The sequence below is a fragment of the Eretmochelys imbricata genome, chromosome 8 (assembly GCF_965152235.1).
Source record: "Eretmochelys imbricata isolate rEreImb1 chromosome 8, rEreImb1.hap1, whole genome shotgun sequence".
In the NCBI taxonomy this organism is placed as follows: domain Eukaryota; kingdom Metazoa; phylum Chordata; order Testudines; family Cheloniidae; genus Eretmochelys; species Eretmochelys imbricata.
Window position 1 is genome coordinate 7,660,576 of NC_135579.1, and position 23,300 is coordinate 7,683,875.

Genomic DNA, 23,300 nt, shown 5'->3' on the forward strand with positions numbered 1-23,300 from the left:
TGGTGGTGGTGTAGCCTTGTTGGTCCCAGGATATTAGAGAGACAAGGTGGGTGAGGTAAAAGTCATAAGCTTTTGAGCTACACACAGTGATCTGAAGAGTTCAAAAATCTTTTCACCTACAGAAGTTGGTTAAATAAAGTAGATTACCTCACCCACCTTGTCTCTCTGTGATAGTTAGGCTTTTACATAATTCGGTGTCTTCTTTATTTTAAAAAAAAAATTAAGCAAGGGAGACTTTTGCAGGCTGCCTGTGTATAGAATAATTAACATTTTAATATGGAAATAATGTTTTTCCAGCCAAGTGTGCCGTGTACAGATAATGTAGCCTTTGATATGGAAAGGCTCACCAGAGGACAGCCAGCCAATAGACGATCAGGACTTGGTGACTTTGCTAATGACAACTCGCTCAGCCTGGAGCCCCTACGCACTTCTGGGATGTCACAGCTTCCACAGGACGGGGAAATAACTCCAAGGACAGGGGAGATCAACATTGCTGTAACAAGTAAGCATTATTTGGTTTTTATTATAGTTTCATGGTTTCCCTGTTGAGTAGTGTCTGTTTTGCTGTGGTTCTGCACAGCAGGACAGCAGTGAAAGCTTTCCCTATAGAGACAAAGGTGACCTCTCTCAATGCAAGAAACATACACGTTTTTTATTGAAACTGATAACTTCAGGGACTGTTGCAAACACTTTCATTATTAATGGTAAATTCATTTAGAACTGCATACAATTATCAGGTGAACTTCAAGAAAAAAAATTAATTTGGTAACCAGTGTGGGAAGCCAAAAAGGCATCTACTATTTTTACACAGCAAAAATATACTGCAAGACTATTATTTAACTAGTTAGTAGTTACTAAGTTGGTTATAGGTATTATCGTGGGTACTTAGACGCTTTCTCAATTAGTGTGTTGCATTTGGAACCCCTAAGGCCCAGGAGCAGAGATCTAAGAGATTAGCCCTAGTATTTGTCATGTCTGCCTTTATAACTTAAGATTTTTGTGTTCGTTGCGAAGGTCTTTGAACCCAGCGTAATCTGGATGTTTCGTGGTATCATAATATTGTAGGACAGTGTAAGCAAACTATTTGCAGGGCTCTCTTCAAAGGGAAAACGTGAGGAAATTCCACTGAGTAGATTCTATCTGAGGGTTTCTGGTGTATAAACAAAGACCTTGTGAATACAGTATGCATGGCATTGCATCATTTTCTAAATGTTCTAGGGTAATGATTTGATGTATGGATAAATGTTTGTTTCTGACTGCATCACAGAACTCAAATCCATGTTGGAGGCAGTCGATTTTCTCATATTTTCTTCATATCTATTCACCCAATCTCATAAACTCGGGACTGCTTGTATTCTTACCTATGTTAATAAGCAGAGTTACTAAAAAAAAGCTTCTAAATACACTGCATTATGGAACACTTCTTATGATGCTACAACAAAGCAAACTTGTGATAGAAAACTTTCCTTTTTCCACTTTTCCCACCTTTCCTCCAAATTTACCAATATCCATTAGTGTGCTGGTCTGAGAAGGGCAAATCCAAACTCCAAATTTAGTTTGTTCACAAAACCAACAAGTCGCTTTGTCCTGCATCTGTCATTACTAATCCATCCCTTATTTAGCTCTCCTGAATGCAGATTAAACCTGGTAACAATTTTTAATGTTCACAGTGTTCCCATTCAGGAGAAAGAAGTTTGCAATTAAACCAGGCTAACTGCTCAACTTCATTGAAGGCAGGTGTGTTGACTGTCTGTTCTCTGTTGTAGTACCTGCCTTTCAAAGATGGAACACCGTGGTAAAGAAAAAAGAAATATAAGCACCAGTTCATTCTGATAGTGGTTATAAAATAAAGTTTCTTTAAAAAAGCTTTTCAGGTTTTAACTTTATGTATAACACACATTTCTGTGGCACACTCAAGTAAAGCCTAAAATACATCTCAGTAAACCAGAATATTTGTAATTAAACCTATTTGCACATGCAGAACTTCTCAGCATAGTGTCTGTTTAATAATGCCTTTGATATTGAATGCTTTTTCTTAAAATATTTCTTATTTTAAAGCATTTGGACGTTTTTATAATCATTTGAAACTGAAATCTGTTTCCTTTCCAAATATCGCATCCTTCCGTTATGTGGAAAATTTGTTAGTTGTGGTTTAGTGCTTGGCAACTGGCACTAACTTTGTTTAAATAAAAATATCACTAAAGTATTTGCTTTTAAAAAATACTTATAAAAATTAAATTATGTGTCTCTGTACACATGTAGATGAAGTCACATTTTGGCTTTCCAAACCAACCCTGACAATATCCATATTAACTGGGAGGAGAGGAGAGCCTTCATTTACATTTTTCCTCGTCTTGCATTTCACTTTACATTGTTAAATGCTCCTTCTTTATTGCTAACCCTGAGGCTCAGCCAGGAGATATTGTTGTGCTAGGCTTTTTTTCCACACCTTCTCTCCACTTCTTCTTTGCTAGCCTTCTCCAACCAGTAACTCTGTGGCTAACTTCCTTCTGCTTTACTTCCTGGCGCCAGTCATGGCTTAGAACCCTGTAGCCTTCTGCCAGTGGCATTTGAGGGAAATGTGCACATCGATTTGACATAAGCCTTCTCCCACGAGTGATTTCCTCCCTTTCCTTTATCAACAGAAGAATGGTTTATTATTGCCAGTTTTGGCCTCCTCAGCGCCCTCACACTCTGCTACATGATCATCAAAGCTACCGCTAGCTTGAATGCTAATGAGTAAGTAAATATTTAGATATGCATCTGTATATTTGGTTTTGGTGCTTGTGTCACAGGCAACACTGGGAAGAAGTGGCAGGAGGGAAGGAATGGGAGAAATGAGGTTTTTTCAAAGTGTGAGTGCCTTCTCTTTCTATGTGAAAGTCTTTACTAGAAATTGTTAATGCACATGTAGCTAGATTTGCCTAAAATAGCTCCCCACAAAGGGGCAGGGCAAAAAAAAGGAGTGGGGTTTCAATTAGCATTTAATCAGCTGATACACTTAAATAGTAAGCGTATTCCTCTAGTCCACCGGGCCAGACTCTCCCTGATGGGGACCAGTAGTTGTTACCATCTGATGGCTTTCTGGCAGCTTCAGTCTGTTTCTCAGATTTCAGCTCACAAAACCCATTTTCACTGTTGGAACTCCTTTTCGCAGAGGAAGGGGGATATAAATGTTACATCACTAGAGGTGCTCCTTTCAGAGGATTTTGGGACTCAAGAGTAGTAATGGGAAGCTTGCACTGCTGCTTCTTGCTTTGTAGCTGTTTGGTGGATAGAACATTCCAGTCTTCAGAGCTGTCAATCCATACCTTAATAAAGAGTTGCAGTCCAAAATTAGTGTGTGAAAACATCCATACCTTCTTAATTTTGGTAGATTTTCACTATGCAAAGTCTGGTCAGAATTTGACTTTAGGCTGTGATTTTCAGTAAGCAGATCTTCCTACATTTGTGTCTAGACAAATGCTTGCTAGCTTTGGAGGTGTATTATCTGGGTAGCCTAGCAATTTGCACATTATACACAGTACTGCATATGGAAATTAGGTATGCTCAAATATATGCAGAATTAGTTACTAAAAATCCAGGCCCATAACATTTTCCTAATCCTTGAATTTCATCATTTCACCATTTTCCACTTTATCTCTGAATGTCTCATACTAGCTCAGGTTCCATTACTATGCTGATCCTCTTACTGAAAGTTGGATATGTTTCAAATGCAGTTTCTCATAGAGATTGGAAAAGATTACCTTTTATAAATATAGGGTCCGCTCTTCAGATGCAGAGATAAGAGAACAGTGTTTTTCAGCTCTTAGAGACACAGGATGGAAACAGAATTCAGTAAGACTGAAGTATGGATTGAGGCAGCAAAACAAAGATGGGGGGAGGAAGGGTAAGAAAGAAGTGAGATGAGAGAGCTGTAGAGAAGATGCAGTTTTTAAAACAAAACCCTCATCTTCATTGCTCTCTGGAGCATTCTCTCTCAATAAAGTGAAAGCTTTTCAGTGGGTGGCCCCCAGAGTAAATGAGTTAAACCACTACAGTTTGGTAAATCTTGTTTAGGAAGGGGGGATATACTGAATTCTTTGGGTCAAAAACATTGACCCTAATTTCTTCATTCAGTTATCATTGATTACAGTAAGAGTTGTAAAACTTTCACTCCTGGTCTTCCAGGTGCTAATTCCAAAGGCCTGACTGGAGAAGAGTTTAAGACTTTTTAAGTAGTCAATCCAATCTTTCAATTTTTGTTTTGTCGATATCATCAAATTGCAGCTAGTTATCAGGGAGTTGGCAAAATTAGAGATGGTGGTCTCCACAGCAGCCAACTGTTGTGAAAAATAGCCATAAAATCTGAGGGAGGGAAGTTGTTAGGAGTTGTGTACGTGTGCCTGTGAAAAGGAATTTCTACATTTCTGGGCACTGCATTAGGAAGAGGATAGAGAAAACTCAGTCAATGTAACACCGTCCATCAATATACACTGATGGAAGCAGAACCAGGTACATGTCTTGCATGTCCCCTTCAGCTCCTTATCTTGCCTTTCTGTTCATGCTCTGTTGGTTGTGGTTCTTTCTTTTAGTAAGCAGCAGGAAGTATTGCATTAAATTTCACACAGACTCTTTATTCACAAGGAGCTACTGCATCCAGGGAATTTCTTCAGGCCAATATTTAAGGGACATAGTTCACATGACAATGATGCAGTCTTTGCCTATCAGCAACAGTGATAGAACTGAAAGCTTAGTCAATATATTAAAAACACTATTTAAAAAAAAAAAAAAAAAAGGGAGGAAGAGTGAAATAGACTAGTGAAGATGGAAAGAGTACAGAAGGGGGGGTGTCAAAAATTTGCCCCTTTCTCTCTCCATGGAGCTTCAGTACCTGCTGCAGCCTCCAAACCTCCGTGGCTTTCCCACTGGACTTCACTGGAGTCTAAGCAACCTCTAACTCTGTTGCTAAGTTAGGCTACCTGGTTTAGGCCTGTCCCCTGTGTGTGCATGCCACTATTTTTTGACTCATTGCTTCACTGCTGCCTAATGTGCAAAGTATGTCAGGCGAAAAGTTTCTCCTATGTTGGTCAATGTGCCAGATATGTCATAACTCTCTGTTGTGATTTCCTTGAAATGCCACGCTATTATAGATGCAAGAAAGGAGGAAAAACGGAAAAGCTTTTTACTCCCCACTTCTCCCTATAAAAACTAATGCTGACAGTGTCCATGCAATCAGTGAACAATAACTAAACATGAACGTAGGGATTTCATTTTCCTCTTGGAAGATGACGCAAGCAGGAAGGAGTAGAAGTAGTAAACTAAGCAAGTGGAAGATGTTAGGCATTCTGTGATGGAATTCTCAGAGAGCATTTCTCAGTCAGTGAAACCCTTTCAAGGGACATTCCCTGCTGCTTGCTTCCTCTTCTGTCTCCCCCACTGTTCTAACAGGTTGATTTAAGGCATTAGTTGCTGTGTTCATGTGCACGTACAAAAGATAAATAACGACTCCAGACAACTATGACCATTTTTATAATAATAAGAAGGGAATAACCGTAAGGGGCACTTAATTAAATGGCTGCTTTCACTTGGCCTTAAAACATCTCATGGTATTCCCAGGCTGGAGAGAGACTTCCAGGAACTGGTCTGACTTCACAGCTGTCTTGCCTGTTAATTATTTAGATAATAGGCAAATTTTGCTCTATATCACCAGAAATAACCTGAGACTGGCCTCCCAAAAGCAACTGCACAACCACATTTCATAGTCCAGAGGCTCCTGGCATTGGGCAGTAATTTCCCAGTGGTTTAGAAGCAAGATTCAAACTTAAGGCAGTGTTGTGAAGAATTCTAGTAACAGATATTCTTCACTTATTATAATAAGCAATGATGTGGGGAACACAGACCCCATTCACCATTCTTAGATCTATACGATTTTCTCGCTGACTTTTATTTGACAGTTTTTAGTTAAACTTTCAGTATTAACTTTAAGTAATATAAATATTCTGTCTTCTTTCTTACCCCACAGAGCAGAATGGTATTGAAGAAACACTTTGACAGATTTGCCTTGGAGAGACACCTATATTTTGCACCATTTATTGATCATGCAGCATACGCAATTATATTTAGTATGTTTATTTTTCACTAAAGTTTGCTAATGCCAAAGCTTTGTATTAAGAAAAAATGAAAAAATAAACTTTAATTATGAAAACTTTTTCTGTAGTTGAATTTTATTTTCCATGAACCTTCTGCATTGAGTACTCTCTATTTTTAGTGTTTTGTGTGATATATTATTGCAATGTGTGTATTGTCTAACCTCCTGTCACAAATGGCTTCATCTCTGCTAAATTTTTATGCTTCTCTTTTTACTCTAGGACAGAAATAAGCATGACACCCACCACTTGCATGGTGATTAGTAACAGCATTACTGGAGACTGCTCCATACCCGTTTCTTATAGTTAGTCACATAACTGGGTGCAACGTTTGTAAATATCAGACTTTTTTTTCTTTTTTACAGAGTTGTTTTGAACTAAAATACCTTTTTGTGTTACCTTGGGAAGGCAGCAGTATATCTTGTCTTCAGTCCGGTCCCCACAGAAAGTTTGCAGTTCTGTTTTCCTTCTTCATAATGCATCGGAAGGTTAATCTTCCTTGCCCTTCCCCCACTACCCTGTTTCACTCAGAAAGTGAAGCTAATCTACACCACCTCTTCCTGCCTAATGCTGCATGAAGAGGTGTTTTTTCCCTCCTCTTTCCCTTGCTGAATCTCCTCACAGATCAGTAAACTTACTGAGTAATGGTGCTGGTTCATGTCAACTCATAGGTGATTATGCAAGATGGAAAGATTGATAATGATCTTGACTGTAATATGGAAACTCTGATCATGTCCTTTCCTGCCATTCTTTGCTGAGGATTTTCATTTTCACACAGGCTTATTTATTCAACTAGACAGTAAGAAATAACCTAACATTCACTTCAAAAATGCACACGCTATATTTGGTATTGGATGTAGAGCTGCTGAGCTCTGATTTACAGCCAAAGTCTAGTGTCAGAGTTAATGAGATTGGCTGGTGAAGTGGGCAGATCAGTGGCGGGGAGAGTCACAAGCTGATCAAAGTTAGAACCTGTTTTGGGTATTCTCTGGTATCAAGATTTCACTGACATCTGAAATCTAACACTATAATTAAAATATACAGTTATTTCCAGCTATCAAAGAGAACCATTTTATTAAACTGATAGGATTTAGTTTTTCAAATGTACTTGAAGTAGGGAATTTTTTTAGGTATAGGCACTTCTGGAATTTGGGAAGGCAGCAAAAATCTGCATTAAAATACTTAATTTGTAGCTGTCAAGGAGCCTTCAGCTGAGAAGGCAGCTTTTAGAAATGTATGTATGACAGTTTCAATAATGTTAATAGGGTGTTTTTTAAAGTGTCTTTGTGAAATTTTGAAAACATGAATGCAGTCAATGAAGAGAGCAGTGAATCTGTTTTTGAAAAATCTGGGAAACCTTGCTGAATGGATTTGTGGAGGAAAAAACTCCTACGTGTTGTACTCCAGGACTGGCTCGTTTTAGAATCCAATGTTTATCAGCTGAATGTTGTTGCCAAGATGGATGAATGTTGTGCAGTACGATGTAAAGCACAGATTATACAGTAAGGGGATTACATTTTTCACCAACTTCCTAAAAGCATAAGACAACTGAAATGGCTTTAAATCAAATAACACCTATACCTGCTGGGATCATGGTCTTAAACTTTTTTTTTAAAGATACTGTGGAGAGCTAGCTGGGGAAAACCTGTGTGGCTCTAGAAAGCAGATTCTTCTTCGAGTGCTTGTTCATGTTGATTCCAATCAAATGTGCGCGCACTGCCTGCACCATGGTTGGAAACTTTTTCCCGTAGCAGCTCCCGTCGGGTCGACTGGGGAGCCCCCTGCAGTGGCACCTTCATGGCGCTCAATATATGACCCTGCTGACCCGATCCCTCCCTTCAGTTCCTTCTTACCATCCGTGGCGGCCTTTGGAACTGTCTCATTTGCCTTGCAAGTGCTCCGTTAGCTTAGTTACCTAGTTCTCTTTTTTTCTTGTATAGTAGTTATTGTTAGTGTAGTTTACTGTAGTTAGCATAGATGTTGGTGTGCGGGATCGTCCCTATCCCGTCACCCCTTCTTGGGCTCCGGGGCATGCTGCGAGCCCAAGACTTTAAGTCATTCAGTATATGCCACAAGCCCATGCCAAATAACAACCCTCACGACTCTTGCCTGAGGTGTCTGTGGGAGACTCATCAGTCTGAGTGCTACAAGATCTTCAGGGCTTTCGAGCCCAGGATTAAAAAGGAGTGGGATTTCTGTTTAAAGCAGCAGCTCATGAAAGCCGTACTCCGTCCAGTGGCGCCTGACTGCCAAGGCCCAGGCCCAAGCGCATCGGTGCGGAGTGCTCCGGCATCGGTCTGCTAATCAGTGCTAAGGAAGGATTCTAGCGCGAGAGACTGCCAGCAATCCCTGGCACTACAACAAGGAGCAGTAGCCTGGCACTGCTCTACTTCTCCAGTGCTCCACATGCACAAAAAGGCTGACGGAGGGTGCTCTCCTCAGAGAGCTGCAGGACTGCCAGGGGATGCTTTGCTACACCAGAGAAAGGACCTGGCTCCCAGGCAGCAAGAGTCCGTGCTGTCGACTCTGGCGCCGCAGAAGGCACCATCAAGTCCGGCTCACAGTGACTCTCTATCAGGGCCGTGCCAGGTGGAGGTGTTGGAGCCACCCTCTACCCCAGATGCTTTTGAGGCCGCAAGAGATCTCATTGAGATAGCTGCAGCTCAGCCCCCAGCCATTAGAGACAAGTCTCTGGCATCGTCGAGACCGGTACTGTCCAGAGGCAAGCCCGCCATGATGCAGCGCTCCCAGTCGCCAGACCAACACCACACCCGGCACCACTCCAGGTCCCCATCACCACACTATGATCCCCTGGCACTGGCTTCAGTGGGAATGTGCATGGCACTGGAGGCACAGCAATATATCTCCCCGGCACCAAGGGGTCGACACCATTCCATAATACCCTCACAGGATTGGCACCCGCATGTGGCAACAGAGCACAGCAGCCGGCATCCGTCTCTGTCACAAGACAGCTGGCACCGATCCCCTGCGAGGTCGTCATGGCACCGGTCCCCTACCAGCTCCTATGCGGCCCTGAGCACCGGCACAGGGGTCTTCAGCACTGCTATGGTCGTCGCCCTCGGGATCCTCTGAGTCTGATGCAGACTCATACTATTTGAGGTGCAGTCAGCATAGGCGCTGAAGGGATGTGCAGGAGGCCTGACCGCTACGGTGGCCACCCTCCACAGACGCAGAATAGCCCTTTTGGACCCCCTCACCTTACCATCAGGCCCAGGGTACCCCTTCTAGGGCCTCTAGGTCTGTGACCGCGGGACGCTACTTTTCCTGGTCACCTAAAGATAGACCTTTCCCTCAGGGAGCAGAAGCTGCCCTCTCCAGAACACCCTCTAAGACTACAGAGGTGTCGATGGAACCAGCCCGGGACCTACCCACAGCCCAGGAGACATCCACCCATGCTGAGCCAGTAGAGGAGCCTAGTTCAGCCCAGGAGCAACCTGGGCAGCTAGAGGGCCGTGAGGACCCTGTACCTCCACTTGCCACATCATCCTCGCCCAATGAGGCGGTGGCAGGAGTGTCAGTTTCAGGACCCCCACCCATCAATCACAGGGTGCACCAAGACCTGCTGCACCGCTTTGCCTGCGACATGGGCCTTCAGGCGGAGGACCCAGTGGTAGACATTCTTATGTCAGAAGGTTCTTCCCAGGTGGTGTTACCACTAATAAAGACCATACAAAATAATAATAAAACCCTGTGGCAGACTCCAGCCTCCATTCCACCCACCGCCAGGGGCATAGAGAGGAAGTACTTTGTCCCATCTCAGGGATACAAATACTAATTCTCTCACCCACACCCTTGCTCCCTGGTGGTCTTGGCAGTAAATGAAAAGGATAGCCAACCAGCAGGCTATCCTCAGCAGGTGTAACTTTAATTCTTGGGACTCTGTGTCCAAGGACAAGGAGTTGTTCCCCAGAGTAAAGGGTGGAATTTTCCACCATGGTTGAGGAAGGGAAGGCACTAACGAGGACCTCCCTACAGGCCTCCCTCGACTCTGCTGATTTCAGCAGTCCATACCATCTCCTCAGGGGTGGTCATGAGGAGAACTTCCAATCATCTGGATTACCTCTGGAAGTTCATCAGACCTTGCAGGACCTTCCCTTCAAGGGCGCAAGGCTGTTCTTGGACCAGACTGACTCTAGGCTCCACAGCTTGAAAGACTCGAGGGCAACTATGAAATCGCTGGGGATGCACATGATGGCTACCCGGCACAAGCATTTCAAGTCCCACCAGCACCGCCCAAGTCAGGACTCCTATGGCGGTAGAACAGAAATAATAGGCGACGGTCTTCAATCCCACCTTCAGGGCAGGGACAGAGCCCAACCAAGCCACCATCGGGCTCCAAACAAGGCTTATGAAGGGATGCCCGAGGACGGCGTACCCACCGCTATCCCAGATTCTTCCCCATGCTTCCTGAACCGTCTGTCCCACTTCTACTGTGCTTGGTCGCAAATAACATCAGACCGCTGGGTGCTTCGCACGGTAGAAGTGGGATATTCTCTCCAGTTCTGCTCCTCCTCTCCCTCCCACCTCCCTTCCCTGTCCCTCTTCAGGGACCCTTCTCACGAGCAACTCCTTATACAGGAGGTGCAATCACTTCTCACCATGCTGGAGGTTCCTCAGGAGTTAAGGGGAAAGGGATTCTACTCCCAATACTTCCTTATGCCCAAGGCAAAGGGGGTGTCTAAGACCCATTCTAGACCTATGAGGACTCAACCAGTTCATGGTGAAGTTGAAGTTCCGCATGGTCTCCCTGAGTACGATCATACCTTTCTTGGATCCAGGAGACTGGTACGCCGCCCTTGACATGTGGATGTACGCATCTTTCATAGCCATTCGTTCCGCCCACAGACATTTCCTGATATTTGTGGTCGACCATGAACAGAATCAGTTCACGGTGCTCCCATTCGACAGCCCCCCGAGTGTTCACCAAGTGAATGTCGGTTGTCGCAGCCTTTCTCTGCAAGAGGAAGGTACAGGTGTATCCCTACCTTGACAACTGGCTGCTGTGGGGGCGCTCCAGGGAGCAGGTGGAGTCCCAGGTCCGGTTGGTCAGAGCCACCTTCGAGAGACTAGGACTCATCCTCAGCGTGAACAAGTTGATGCTGTCACTGACCCAAAGAATAGAACTCATTGGGGCAGTGCTGGACTCAATACAGGCAAGAGCATTCCTGCCTGAGTGCAGATTCCAAGCAATAACCGACATCATCCAGACTCTCAGGCAATACCCCACCACAAAAGCAAGGGGATGCCTGAGCCTCCTCGGAAACTTGGCAGCCTGCACCTGCATCATCAGGCATGCCAGACTGAGGCTCAGGCCACTCTAGGCATGGTTCACCTCAGCTTATCTCCCAGGTCAAGACAGCTTGGACTCGGTAGTGACAGTGTTAAAGTGTGTTCTAGAATCCCTCCGCTGGTAGCTAGACCCTCGTATCGTCCACAGAGGAGTCCCATTCAGCACCCCTCCACCTTCTATGACCCTAGTAAAGGACGCATCACTCTGGGTGGGGGGGGGCCCACCTAGGAGACCTACAGATGCAGTGTCAGTGGTCGCAGGCTGAGCTCTCATTCCACATCAACATCAAGGAGCTCAGAGCTGTGCAATTAGCCTGCCAGAACTTCCAGTCCAGATTGCAGGGCCAGAGCATAGCGATGATGGTAGACACCACTACCACCATGTTTTATATAACAAGCAGGGTGGAGCTTGCTCCTCCCCTCTCTGTCGGGAAACTCTCCAGCTTTGGGATTTTTGTATAGCCCACTCCATTCACCTGGACACGATTCATCTCCTAGGAGCTTGAAATGAGCTTGCAGACCATCTCAGCAGGTAGTTTCGCAACCACCAGGGGTCCATCTGTCCAGATGTCCTACATTCCATCTTCCAAAGGTGGGGGTTTCCCCTGGTAGATCTATTCACCACCAGGAGCCACAGGAAGTGTCCGTGTTCTGCTCTTTCAAAAAACAGTCTAGGCTCCATCTCAGATGCGTTCATGCTACCCTAGGGAGACCACCTCATGTATGCTTTCCTGCCGGTCCTACTCATCCACAAGGTGCTGCTCAAGAATCGCAGAGACAAAGCGGAGGTAATTCTGCTGGCCCCAGTGTGGCCATGCTAACATTTGTACACACGCTTCTGCAGCTGTCGGTGGACACCCTGATCACCCTGCCACTATACCCTGATCTGATCACACGGGACCACAGTCGCCTCCTTCACCCAGACCTCCAGTCCTTCCATCTCATGGCGTGGAAGCTTCATGGCTAAACCAAATGGAGCTCCAGTGCTCGGATTCATTGAGGGAGGTGCTGCTTGGTAGCAAGAAACCTTCCACCAGGGCCACTTACCTAGCTAAGTGGAAAAGGTTCTCGTGCTGGTGTGAGCAGTGGCACGTTCCTCCACTTCAGGCATCTATACCGCTCATCCTGGAGTATCTACTGTGTCTGAAGCAACAGGGATTGGCAGGATCATCCATCAGGGTACCTTGCAGCCACCTCGGAGTTCCACCCAGGAGAGTTGGGATGCTCTGTATTTGCCAACCCCATGGTAGGGAATTTCCAGAAGGGCTTGGAAATCGAACCAATGAAAGGGCTTCCGGTCCTCATAACGCATTTCTTCCTTGATCACAGCCTGCATCCATACCTGCTACGAGCTGGTCAAGGTCCCAGCCCCAACTATTACAGCCCGCTCAACAAGAGCTCAAGCCTCATAAGCCGCCTTCCTGGCCCAGGTGCCTATCCAGGAGATCCGCAGAGCGGCAACCTGGTCTTCCATGCACACATTTACCACTCACTATGCCATCACTCAGCATGCTAGAGAGGATGCAGCTTTCAGCAAAGTGGTTCTCCAGTCAGTGATTCCTTAACTCCGACCCCACCTCCGGGGGAGAGCTTGGGAGTCATCTGATTGGAATCGATGTGAACAAGCACTTGAAGAAAAAATGGTTACTCACCGTCTCGTAACTGTTCTTCAAGATGTGTTCACGTCCATTCCAATACCCACCCACCTTCCCATCTGTCGGAGTAGCCAGCAAGCAGGAACTGAAGGGGGGTCGGGTCAGCAGGGTCATATATTGAGCGACATGAAGGTGCCACTCCAGGGGGCTCCCCAACCAACCCAGTGGGATCTGCTAAGGGAAAAAGTTTCCAACAACCGTGCACATGGCGCACACATATCTGATTAGAATAGACGTGAACAACACATCTCGAAGAACAACAGTTATGAGAAGGTGAGTAACCCTTTTTCCCTAAAACATGTCTGTTTCATGTTGCTTATGTAGAGCAACAGCACAGTGGTGAAAAGTAACCTTTTAACTGTTACCAGGAATGAGATGGCTGACTGATTTCTAGTTCCTGCTCCTCCGTTGAGAACTTTGGCCACCCAGGGTCCAGTTTCCTCCACACTTTGTTTTTGTGTCTTTTAACAATTGTGTCCATTACATGCTTACAAAAATAAAGTAGTTGACAGATGTCAATCAGAAATTAAAGGGGCATCAACCCCAAGCTGAAACTAAAGATACAAATATATCCTACTATTATTCCCTCAAATGGACTTTATACCACCTCGTGAAGGTCAACACATTTGTTTACTCTGAACAAACAGGAGAAGCAAATTCCAGAGTTGTCCACCTTCTTTTTCGGTGTAAGTGTTTGGAGCAAGAGCACATCGGTTATTTCATTGTTGGGACTGTGCACAAGTAAATAAAGAAGCATTCCCTTCAACAGCCTGTTTTCCTTTTTTCCAAATGTTGCTGCAGCGACTGGGAGACATAATGCTGTAATACTGTACTGCTCAGACGGGAGCAACAACATGGTGTTAAACAGCTCACTTTGTGTAAAGGACCCGTTAACGAAATAATCTCAGTATTTAGAGTGGTTTTTTCCTCTATTTTTCCTCTGCTATCCTATATAAAACTCGAAGAGGTGTAGGCAAGAGAAAGGAAATATTTCCTGATGAGATTTGGCTCTCAAACTGCTTTATACCGTCCCAGTGTCCAAATGGATTACGCTGTGGAAATAGCCTAGGGAGTACCCTGACCTTATCTCCATGTCAAGAGAAAAATCTCTGAAGGGATTGTAGAGTAGGCTCTTCAGAGCAGAGACCACAGCAGCTCCCCACCCCAGCTTGCCTCCACCTCTTCCCCTGAGCGCACCGTTGCATCCTGCTTCTCGTGCTGGCTCCCACACAGCTGTTTCGCAGCGGCAAGTGCTGGGGAGGAGGAGGAACGCAGCATGCTCAGGGGCGAGGGAGGCATCCAATAGGGGCATGGAGGGGGCAGAGTTGGAGCGGGGACTTTGGGGAAGGGGTTGGAATGGGGGCGGGGTGGGGGCGGGGCACCCACTGGCGCCGGGAAGAGTTGGCGCCTGTGGCAGAGACCATGATCCGTATGTGTTTGCACAGCACCCAGCACAGTGAGGCACTGATTAGTATCTCCAAGTGCTACTGTAGTATAAATATCAAATAAAAAGGGACTGCAGGGTAGCACTTCTTGGTTGTGCAACTAGTATATCAAAGCAATGCAGAGACTTTTCAGCTGACAGTTTTGTACTGTACCTATTCCTGCAGCATACCCATAATGGTGGGGATATTTTAGACTTCAGGCTGAGGTTTATGTTCTAGTTTAATACAAATCAGTTAGTAGAGTGGTTCAGTCTAATGAAATAATGAAAAATAATGGCAAGTATGACTTGCATACATATTTTTGACCTGTTAAACCAGAAGTGTGTATCTCCAGTTTGCTTTCCATACCGAAAGTGCAGAAACCTCATTTCAGCCCATCACTCTGATTTCATCAGTAGCTGCAGAATGGGGAGAGCAAGCTCATAGGTCTTCATTGGTGTGTCTGTGTAACTGTGCATGTTGCTGCTTGCTGCCAAGATATACTCATGCCTGACATGGCAATGGATTTACAAAGAGTGTTTATGCCATGCTTGTAAACAAAGCTGGCAGTTTCCTGCATTGGGGGGGGGGGGAAATACATTGGGCAAGGTGTTGGTGGTTCTTTTAAATCTTTAACCCAACTAAGTATTCCTACAAACCAAAACAAGCCTGAGCTTTGCTTTTCAAGCTCTGATATCCTTACAGTATGTAAACATAGCTTGTCAAATTGAAGCCTCCAAAATAGCTTCTGACTGGAAGAAGATGCATTGCTGCATAGTGGACAGAGCCTGGACTGGCACTCAGAAGACTGGGGTTCTATTTCCGGCTCTGCTACTGGCCTGCTGGGGTACCTGGGCAAGTCATTTCACCTCTCTGTGCTTCAGTTACCCCATCTGGAAAATGGAGATAATGATACTGACCACCTTTTGTAAAGCACTTTCAGACCTGCTGATGAAAGCGCTATGAGACGTGGGTGATATTAAGATTTTCAGTATCTCCCCTGATATAAGACTTAGTGCAGAGTCTCTCTTTTAAACACTTTTTGTTTGTACTGTTTTGAACATTCCTTAGGCTCATCTGTCCAGGTGGAATGCTGCATAGTGGTAGGTGGAAACACAGACTCCAGTTCTGAAACAAGATTAACAATAAGATATGACTGGTGTGCTATTTTCTGGGAGGGTTGTGAAATTGTGGTAAACAGCAACAACTTCCAGCTAAGGGACTGGTGAAAAAAGGAAGGAAGGGAGCTCCCATCTAGTTGTGTGCATCTGGGGGAGAGTTTGCAATATTTTGTCTTTCAAAACAATGATATCCTTAGGGGTTGTATCTGGTGAACAAGCAGTCCCACTAAGCAGGGAAGAATTTGGAAAAATACGGTTTGGTTTAGCTGATATTTGAATAGGAGGCATTAGAAAGAGAATGAATTTGGAGTTCCAAGAGTGCTTTTGAAGCTGAGCAGTTGGCTGTACCTATATATAAACACACAACTTCTTTGGAGGTGGGCAGGTTAAATGTCTTTTGTCAAGCAGCAAGGAAACACAGAAGGCAGCAAAGAATTTTAGAGATGCTGAATGCAGTGTCTGCTTTCAGATTAATTAAAAAAGAAATCTGTTAGGTGAAACATTTATGGCCGTATGCCTGTTGATTAAAATTTCTCCATCAAATTTGTTGGAGCAAAAGTTCGTTCTCTCTCTTTCTCACACTGATTGCCTAGGGTGTCTGCTTCCTAATCCCTTGTTTGATTTGGTGCAATAAAAACAAATAGGAGCAGCATTCAGTCTTTAGAGTCCCTTTGTGTTGCTTCTGCGTTGCTTGTACAATATGTAACACTTCAGTGGGAGGAGAGAGGAAATGAAGCATTCATTACCCATTGCTCATTTCAGCAGCAGGGTAACATGAGATGCAGCATTCTCAAGATCTAAATGCACCTGATGCATAGTGACATTGGGCCAGGCACATAATGCAGGAGACTTCTGATATCAAATTTATCCCTCGTGGTTCCTAAGTAGGAATTTCATAGTGGAGTTCAGGTTTGTTCGGAAAGTGATCTCTTTGGGAGTTGTAGGCCTATGCAGATCCATGTAAATAAATACATCTGTCTTTTTACTACAGCATTGCACAGTTCCAGAAAGCTTAAGTCTGGGATAGGATTCAAATCTAAAAACTGAGCACTAATAAGTCAATAATCATATTGACTGGTCTGTCCCTATTCCAGCACAGTTTGTGTGGGTTTTTGTGTGTGTGTGTGGATATATGCTTTATTGGCAGAGTCAGCAACTTGACCGTGTGGAATTTGACAGCTTGTTTCACACTCACTGCAGCAGATTGAGGTATTAAATTATTCACAAACACTTTCTCCCCCTCCCCTTTATCAGGAGCATTCACCTTCAAATGAGAATTGAATGGGTTAGTATACTAGCAAGTGAAGACTTGGGATTGAATGCGATTTAAATCAGAAGTGGAGGGGAATGTTTGGCGTTCTCAATCTGCTGCATTCCTTAGTAGATGTTTGTCTTTGTCACAAAACCACAGAGCAGTTTAGCACCATTGGCACACTCGGCTCAGGACTAGAACTATTGAGGCTGCTGCAGATCAGGATTGTGGTGTATTGTCAGCTGTGCTAGAGGAAGCTCACATGGCGCCGGTCCACATTATTTCTGGCTCCAGCCAATACTGTTGTTAGGCCTTCATTTTGATAAGCACACAATTCTTCCTCATTTCAGCTCTTAAAGAAAATGTCTTCCCAGATGAGCTTGCAAAACTAGCTTTTTCTTTTTAATACCAAAAGGGGGGGGGGAAAAACACTTTTGTTAAGAGGCCTGTTTGGTCTGTTAGCTCCTAAGGGAGAAAATTAATTTGATCATAGACCAATCCTCAATGGACAGCTGTTTACCTTTTTACACACAACATAGATCCTGGTCCTGAGCAGAAGGAAAGTAGCATGGGAACACTTGAATTACAAGAGAACCACACCTGCAGCTCTGACACCTGAGGTATAAATATTTCCCTCCCTGTCCACATGCACCCCTAAAATAATGATGATGCAACAAAGGTTAGGTTTCCTCACACTTGTTTCCTCTGCCACTTCATACTACAAACTGTTAGAGGTTTACTTTAAAAGGAAAATTAATTTTTAGGAGTATATATGTTCTCGATTAGAACTGGAGCAGGCACAAGAGAATAGGTAACCACAAACAAGACCTTGCATACTCAATACCAGTGGTGTTTTATAGCCATATGTACAAATTCCTAACAGGGTTGTTTCTTTGTTCTGCCTCTTGTAGGTGGTCACTTCTTTCACCGCAATTCTGTGTCTCCTCGGAGCCTGGTCTATGAGAGTGAATTCTCAACAATCCAGCCTGCCTTGGACCTGTACGATGAGAACAAAACCTGAAAGGAGTGTGTGTTGTGGTGTTGGTTTCTTCCTTCTTTTGTTTCTCATTCCTGTTGTGTGTACTCCTTCCATGGGTGTCCTTTTGTCTAAAGAAGAGCTGCTTTTCCCAGAATACAAGCCTGGCTTCCAAGTGACAAAGATGAAGCTCAACTATGGTTGTCTCCAAGGACATCATCTCTGGGCCAACAATATGCATACACAAAATGGGCTGTTGTAAGTTGCTGAATTGGAGTGCAAGTTAGCTTTGTCAATCCAGCCGAGTCTGTACAAAAGCGGGTTTGCCCTGATCCAGAGTTACTTTTGTACTGAAAAGGTGTCTTATATAAGCACATGATCTTTCCATTGTTTTAATCATGCACATGTTTGCTGAACTATCAGACAAGATACCTGGTGGCAGAGGCAATTCCAAGTTCAATGGTGTAAAGGCACACCATTTTTCTTCGGTCTCCCCATGAGCTTATTGTGATATGTCCTCTTTCTGAGGGGAACCTGTAGAAATGCATTGACTTTCCTATTGCCCATTTAACTCTGGGTAATGACAAAACAGGTTGGCATTAAAGCTACAGACAGGACCTGTGTCTGGAGTATCCATGAAAGGTTTCAAGTAACCCAATTTTTCAGTTTCCACTTAAGTTGGACAAAGGTTTCCTATACAGAATGCAACTACAGCCATTCCTAGCGTGCTCCTGCCTAGTGAATCTCTTGACAACGGGGATGCAGCTGATGTTCATGGGCCCACCATTTGATCTTCCTCAAAATCATTACACTTCTTGAGAAATGTGCAGATATCTAGATAGCTATCTTCTTTTGATCTTTAAAAAAAATCCTCCAGTTTTTTTCACTGAGATTTTTGAGAAGCCAGCACGTTGGTATTATACACAGATCAAAATGTAAATTTCCTACCCTGGTCTCCCACTGAGATGTGCAACAGTTAAGTAACAAACACTTTCTCAATGCTGTGCCCTTTCCTGCTGCCATCAGTAATGTGAATGCAGAAAGCAGAAGAGTTAAGGAAAGCACCCACGCTTTGACACTTGGAGGAAAATCAGTTTTTTCTGGATTGTAACAAAAAGTGGCCGGGAAATTAATATTGTCCTAAAGCTTCTAAAAGGGTAATGCAGAAATAGAAAACGACTTTTTTTAAGGAGTCAACAGTGTTCCTTTAAAAAGCAGCTCTGGGGAGTAAGTCAGTGTGTCTAATGCACCTTTTCCTACTGAATGCTGTGTAATTGTTTAAGTTTAACAAATGTCAATATTTTCTCCATTGCAGTCTGAGTAACTGTAGATGTAGAAATGCATTTGTGTCCTTTGTAATGTGAACAAAATCTTCACTCTATATAGAAATCGTGATTTAGAACAAGAGGCAAACTGAAAAGAAACATAAGAAATGTCCTGCTATCTTTGAATGTAAACAGCTTCTGCTGTAGATGGGGAAACTTGCCTTCTTTTTATAAAGCAGTCAGTCTTGGCATGTATTCTGACTTGAAGTGTGGTGCAGCTGCGACATAAACACAGATGTTAAAAACAAAAAAGAACTCTAAAGTGAGGAAGTGAGTTTCTAGCAGAGCAAACTTTGCCTGTTGCTGAGTCGTATTTAATCTGATAATTCTAGACTGGGTGGTGCAGAGTTTAAAGTGTTTTACCTTATACAGCTCCTTGTTTATATTTGACAAATTTTACTGTCGTCAACTAACTTTAGAAACATTTTCTTAAAACTTTTAAGAAGCACAGTTTTAACACACAGAGCATTGAGGATATGAAACTGAAGGTTGGTGGATGATGTTAGCACTGTTACTCAAGTAAAAGACGCCCACGATCAGCATTTGTTGTTCCTCTTTTAAATCTGAGAAGCAGAGCAGATATTTATTGTGTGAATAGTCCTGAAGCTGGTCACCCAAGCCCCAAACTCCTTGAACAAAGACTCTTTTAAGTAGAGGTGAAAGTAAGCCGGTACGCCCTGGTACGGCGTACTGGCAAGAGCTGGTGCACCGTATTGGGGTGGATCGGCTTCCCCAGGTGCGATTTAAGGGCCTGCTGCTCCTGGCAGCGGCTGGAGCCCCGGCCCTTTAAATGGCTGTCAGAGCCCCACCGCCGCTTCCCCAGGGCTCCAGCAGGCTCCGGGGACTATTTAAAGGGCCCGGGGTGGTAGTGGCGGCCAGAACCCCATCCCCGGAGCCCTGCTGCTGGAGCCCTGGGGAAGCAGCAGTGGGGCTCTAGGGACAATTTAAAGGGCCCAGGGCTCCAGCCGCCGCTACTGCCCAGGGCCTTTTAAACTGCTGCCAGAGCCCCCGGCTGCCGCTGTTACCCCGGGGAGGGGGAAGGAGGCACTTGCTGGTACAAGGTGGACCAGGGCTGGCTCTGACGTCCCCCAGCCCTGCCTCTTCCGCCTGAGGCCCTGCCCCTTCCGGGGGCCAGAGCCGGCCCCAGCCCAGCCCAGCCCCGTACCGATAAGTCCCTAGACTGACTTTCACCCCTGCTTTTAAGTCTGACTGAATTCAGGCGCAGTGGAGCGAGTAGGGCTGATTGGGCAAGCTCAGTTTTCATCATTGTAGCTGAGTGATCATTACATGCAGATCTGTAAAAACGACAAGCTTCCCAAACCAGACAAAGAAATAAAATTCCCATCTTTCAAGGACAGCGTGACTTTTAGCAGGGCTTGTAATAGCAAGGCAGGCCAGGCAGGTTACAGCTGGCTCTCGCTAGGCACTCTCACAAGCTGTAACGTTCTTTACCTGCATCTAAGGGCAGGTCTGCGCTACAGCCGGCGATGCTCTGAGATCGAGCCACCGGCGGTTGATATAGCGGGGTCTAGTAAAGACCTGCGAAATCGACTGCAGATCGCTCTCCAGTCAACCCCTGAACTCTAACCCCAAGGAGAAGAGTAAGGTAAGTCGACAGGAGATTTTCTCCCGTCGACCCCTCACGGTAACTCGACCTAAGGTACGTTGACTCCAGCTACATTGACTTACCACCGTAGTGTAGACATAGCCTCAGGTCTTGACTATGCAGGAGAGTCCAGCCACCAGTGTAGCTGCAGCAGTACAAAACATAAGCAGGCAAAACTGCTATGAACCATTATTTGCACTGGTGCAATTTACTCTCATTTTAAGCAGGATTAAAATCCACTGTGCAAATACTAGTTTATACAGCATCTTTGCCTGTCTTGCTCTAGGGGTTGCCTCAGTGCAGCTGTATCGGACTGGCCACTGACAGCTGGTACGGTGGCAAATTTCCTGTGTAGACAAGGCAGCCTGAGCAGCACTCGAGGGGTAACAACTCCTTAGGTTTGAAAACAATTCTATTTCCAATTCTAGTTTTTAAAACCCAGTGCCACAGTGAACAATAAAGCAAGAGGCAAATTCATCAGCACTCACGGGAACAATCTTTTTCAAAGTAATATTGATCCTCTGAGCCCAGTGATCACTAATTCTGAATTCCAATCAGTGTTATCTTTCCTTCTGCTAAGTCAGTTTCTTTGCTCTGCTTCCATAGATTAATTAAAACTTGCACTAACTTTTTATGTTTGGGATAAATTTGACAATGATGCCAACTCTTGTGATATTTGCTGCTTTTTCTTAAAGCTCCAGCTGCTGGAGTCATGTGAGTATGTGAAAAATCTCTGCTTACTCTTTTTTAAATGAAGGAAGCAGATCCTTTGCTCCAGCTATGACAGTTTACACCAGCCAAGGATCTGCTTCTAATGTTTCCAGGCCTCATGGTTGTGGAGAAAATCTGGCAAAAATAAATCCTAAAGGCTCAGGGGGCAAATAAAAACTTCAATACAATTTTAAAAATTATATTACTAAATCTCTTGGATTTTTTTAAAGCCAATCTCATGATTTTGGGGGCCTGGTTCACGATTTTTGAAAACTTGGGGTTGTCAATACTACTTTAAGAATCTACTGGTGCTGTAGCTAGTAAAATAAGTGAGTTGAGGGATGTGTTGGAGTCTAACACTTGTAAATGACACTCCCTCATTTGGAAACTCCAGTGCTGCGAGGAAAGCTAAATGCTAGTTCAAACTGATCCATGAATGCATGCTTTGACATGTGGTATTGGAAGTCCTTGTATTTGGCCATATTAAGGATGTGAAAGAGACAGTGTAGGGAACATGGCTGATTTTTCAGAGAAGTGATCGTAGTTTTGGGATTTCCTTTTTAACATTAAAAGGAACAAGAGGCTAGCATGCATCATTGTCCTCTTTCTACTGTAGTGGCACTGCAGGTGGCTGTCACTTTGCAGAAGTAAAATGTATGCACAGTAAGTCCCAGTTACTTGAAGTAATATTTTTAAAGCAAATACAGGCTTGATAGCTACACCAACAATTTTATGAATTTTATTAAAATTCTTTTTATCCCAAATCCTACATCTTCCCAGTTAGGCTATTGTATTCCCCACAATTTTTACCCAACTCCTAATTATATGGAAGTTTTGCATCCCCCAAGATGTTTGTAAAATTAGGATTTACTTGTGTTCGCCAAGGGATATTCTCAAGTTAAAAACAACCTCTCAGCATGTTTCTTGCCTATGTTACCAACAATAAATAAATTATTACAATTGAAAACATCTTAAAATCTAATGTACTTTGCAACATCCATGTTTATTTGCTTCATTAAGCTTGGACAAAGAAAACTTTAACATTTATATTGTGGTAGCACCTAAAAGCCACAATCAGGTTGGGTCATACTGTGTTAGGCATTTCATGAACACAATATATGACAGTTCCTGCCCTAAAGGACTTGTCAGTTTCACTTTTACCTCCCCTTCTAGCATAATGTTACAATGGTTACATTCAAATAGAAAACTGAAAAGAAATCATTAAAATAATGGGTTTTATAAATGTGTATTAAAAAACAAATCCTGAATTTTAGGCGCAAACAACTGGACAATGTCACTCTTATAAAAACATAATCATTAAGCCTATGAAATAATTACAAACAAACATTATTTCAAAGGACAAGTGGCAGGAATTAAATTCTTCATGTATAAGATTCTGTACGTGGAAAATAATATCAACCCTTGCTAAAGAAAGTCTATAAAATAAGACACCAGGTCATCAGAACAACTTGACAGTGTGTTCTTTCCCTTGAGGTGCCAGGCTTAGAGAACCACTTGTTACTCTTGCTAAAGAGAGCTTTGTGGCTGAGTCGTTGTCTATACAATTGAGAATATGCCTCTCAAATTCTCACCCCTAGGGTATTCAATCACTTTAATGCTGCAGCAGGACTGGGGTAGAAAAGACAAGTAGGAAATGCTTATGCAGTGAGTTCTGACTGGAGCCTACAATTGATTGAATACACTGAGTCAGTGGTAATGAAAGGGTTCTAAGCACCTCTTAGGATCAGACCCTAGGAGAGGCTACATTTTACCAATTCGGGGTAGAATTATA

At 44.0% G+C, this 23,300-nt stretch overlaps 1 protein-coding gene across 3 annotated transcripts in view; it reads left to right on the forward strand.

Annotated features, from left to right (window-relative positions):
* The window catches only part of RNF130 (ring finger protein 130), a 90,422-nt gene extending 70,577 nt beyond the window's left edge, over positions 1–19,845 (forward strand). Inside the window, exons 7-9 of one of the 3 annotated variants that reach the window (XM_077824570.1) lie at positions 298–502; positions 2,646–2,739; positions 6,005–6,187. In XM_077824570.1, the coding sequence (XP_077680696.1) occupies positions 298–502; positions 2,646–2,739; positions 6,005–6,020 (315 nt within the window). In that variant the 3' untranslated portion in view covers positions 6,021–6,187. Of the gene's footprint in view, positions 1–297; positions 503–2,645; positions 2,740–6,004; positions 6,188–17,801 lie in introns of those variants that run through there. The other 2 variants (XM_077824572.1, XM_077824571.1) reach the window with 2 other exon arrangements.
* The last annotated feature ends 3,455 nt before the right edge of the window (positions 19,846–23,300 follow it).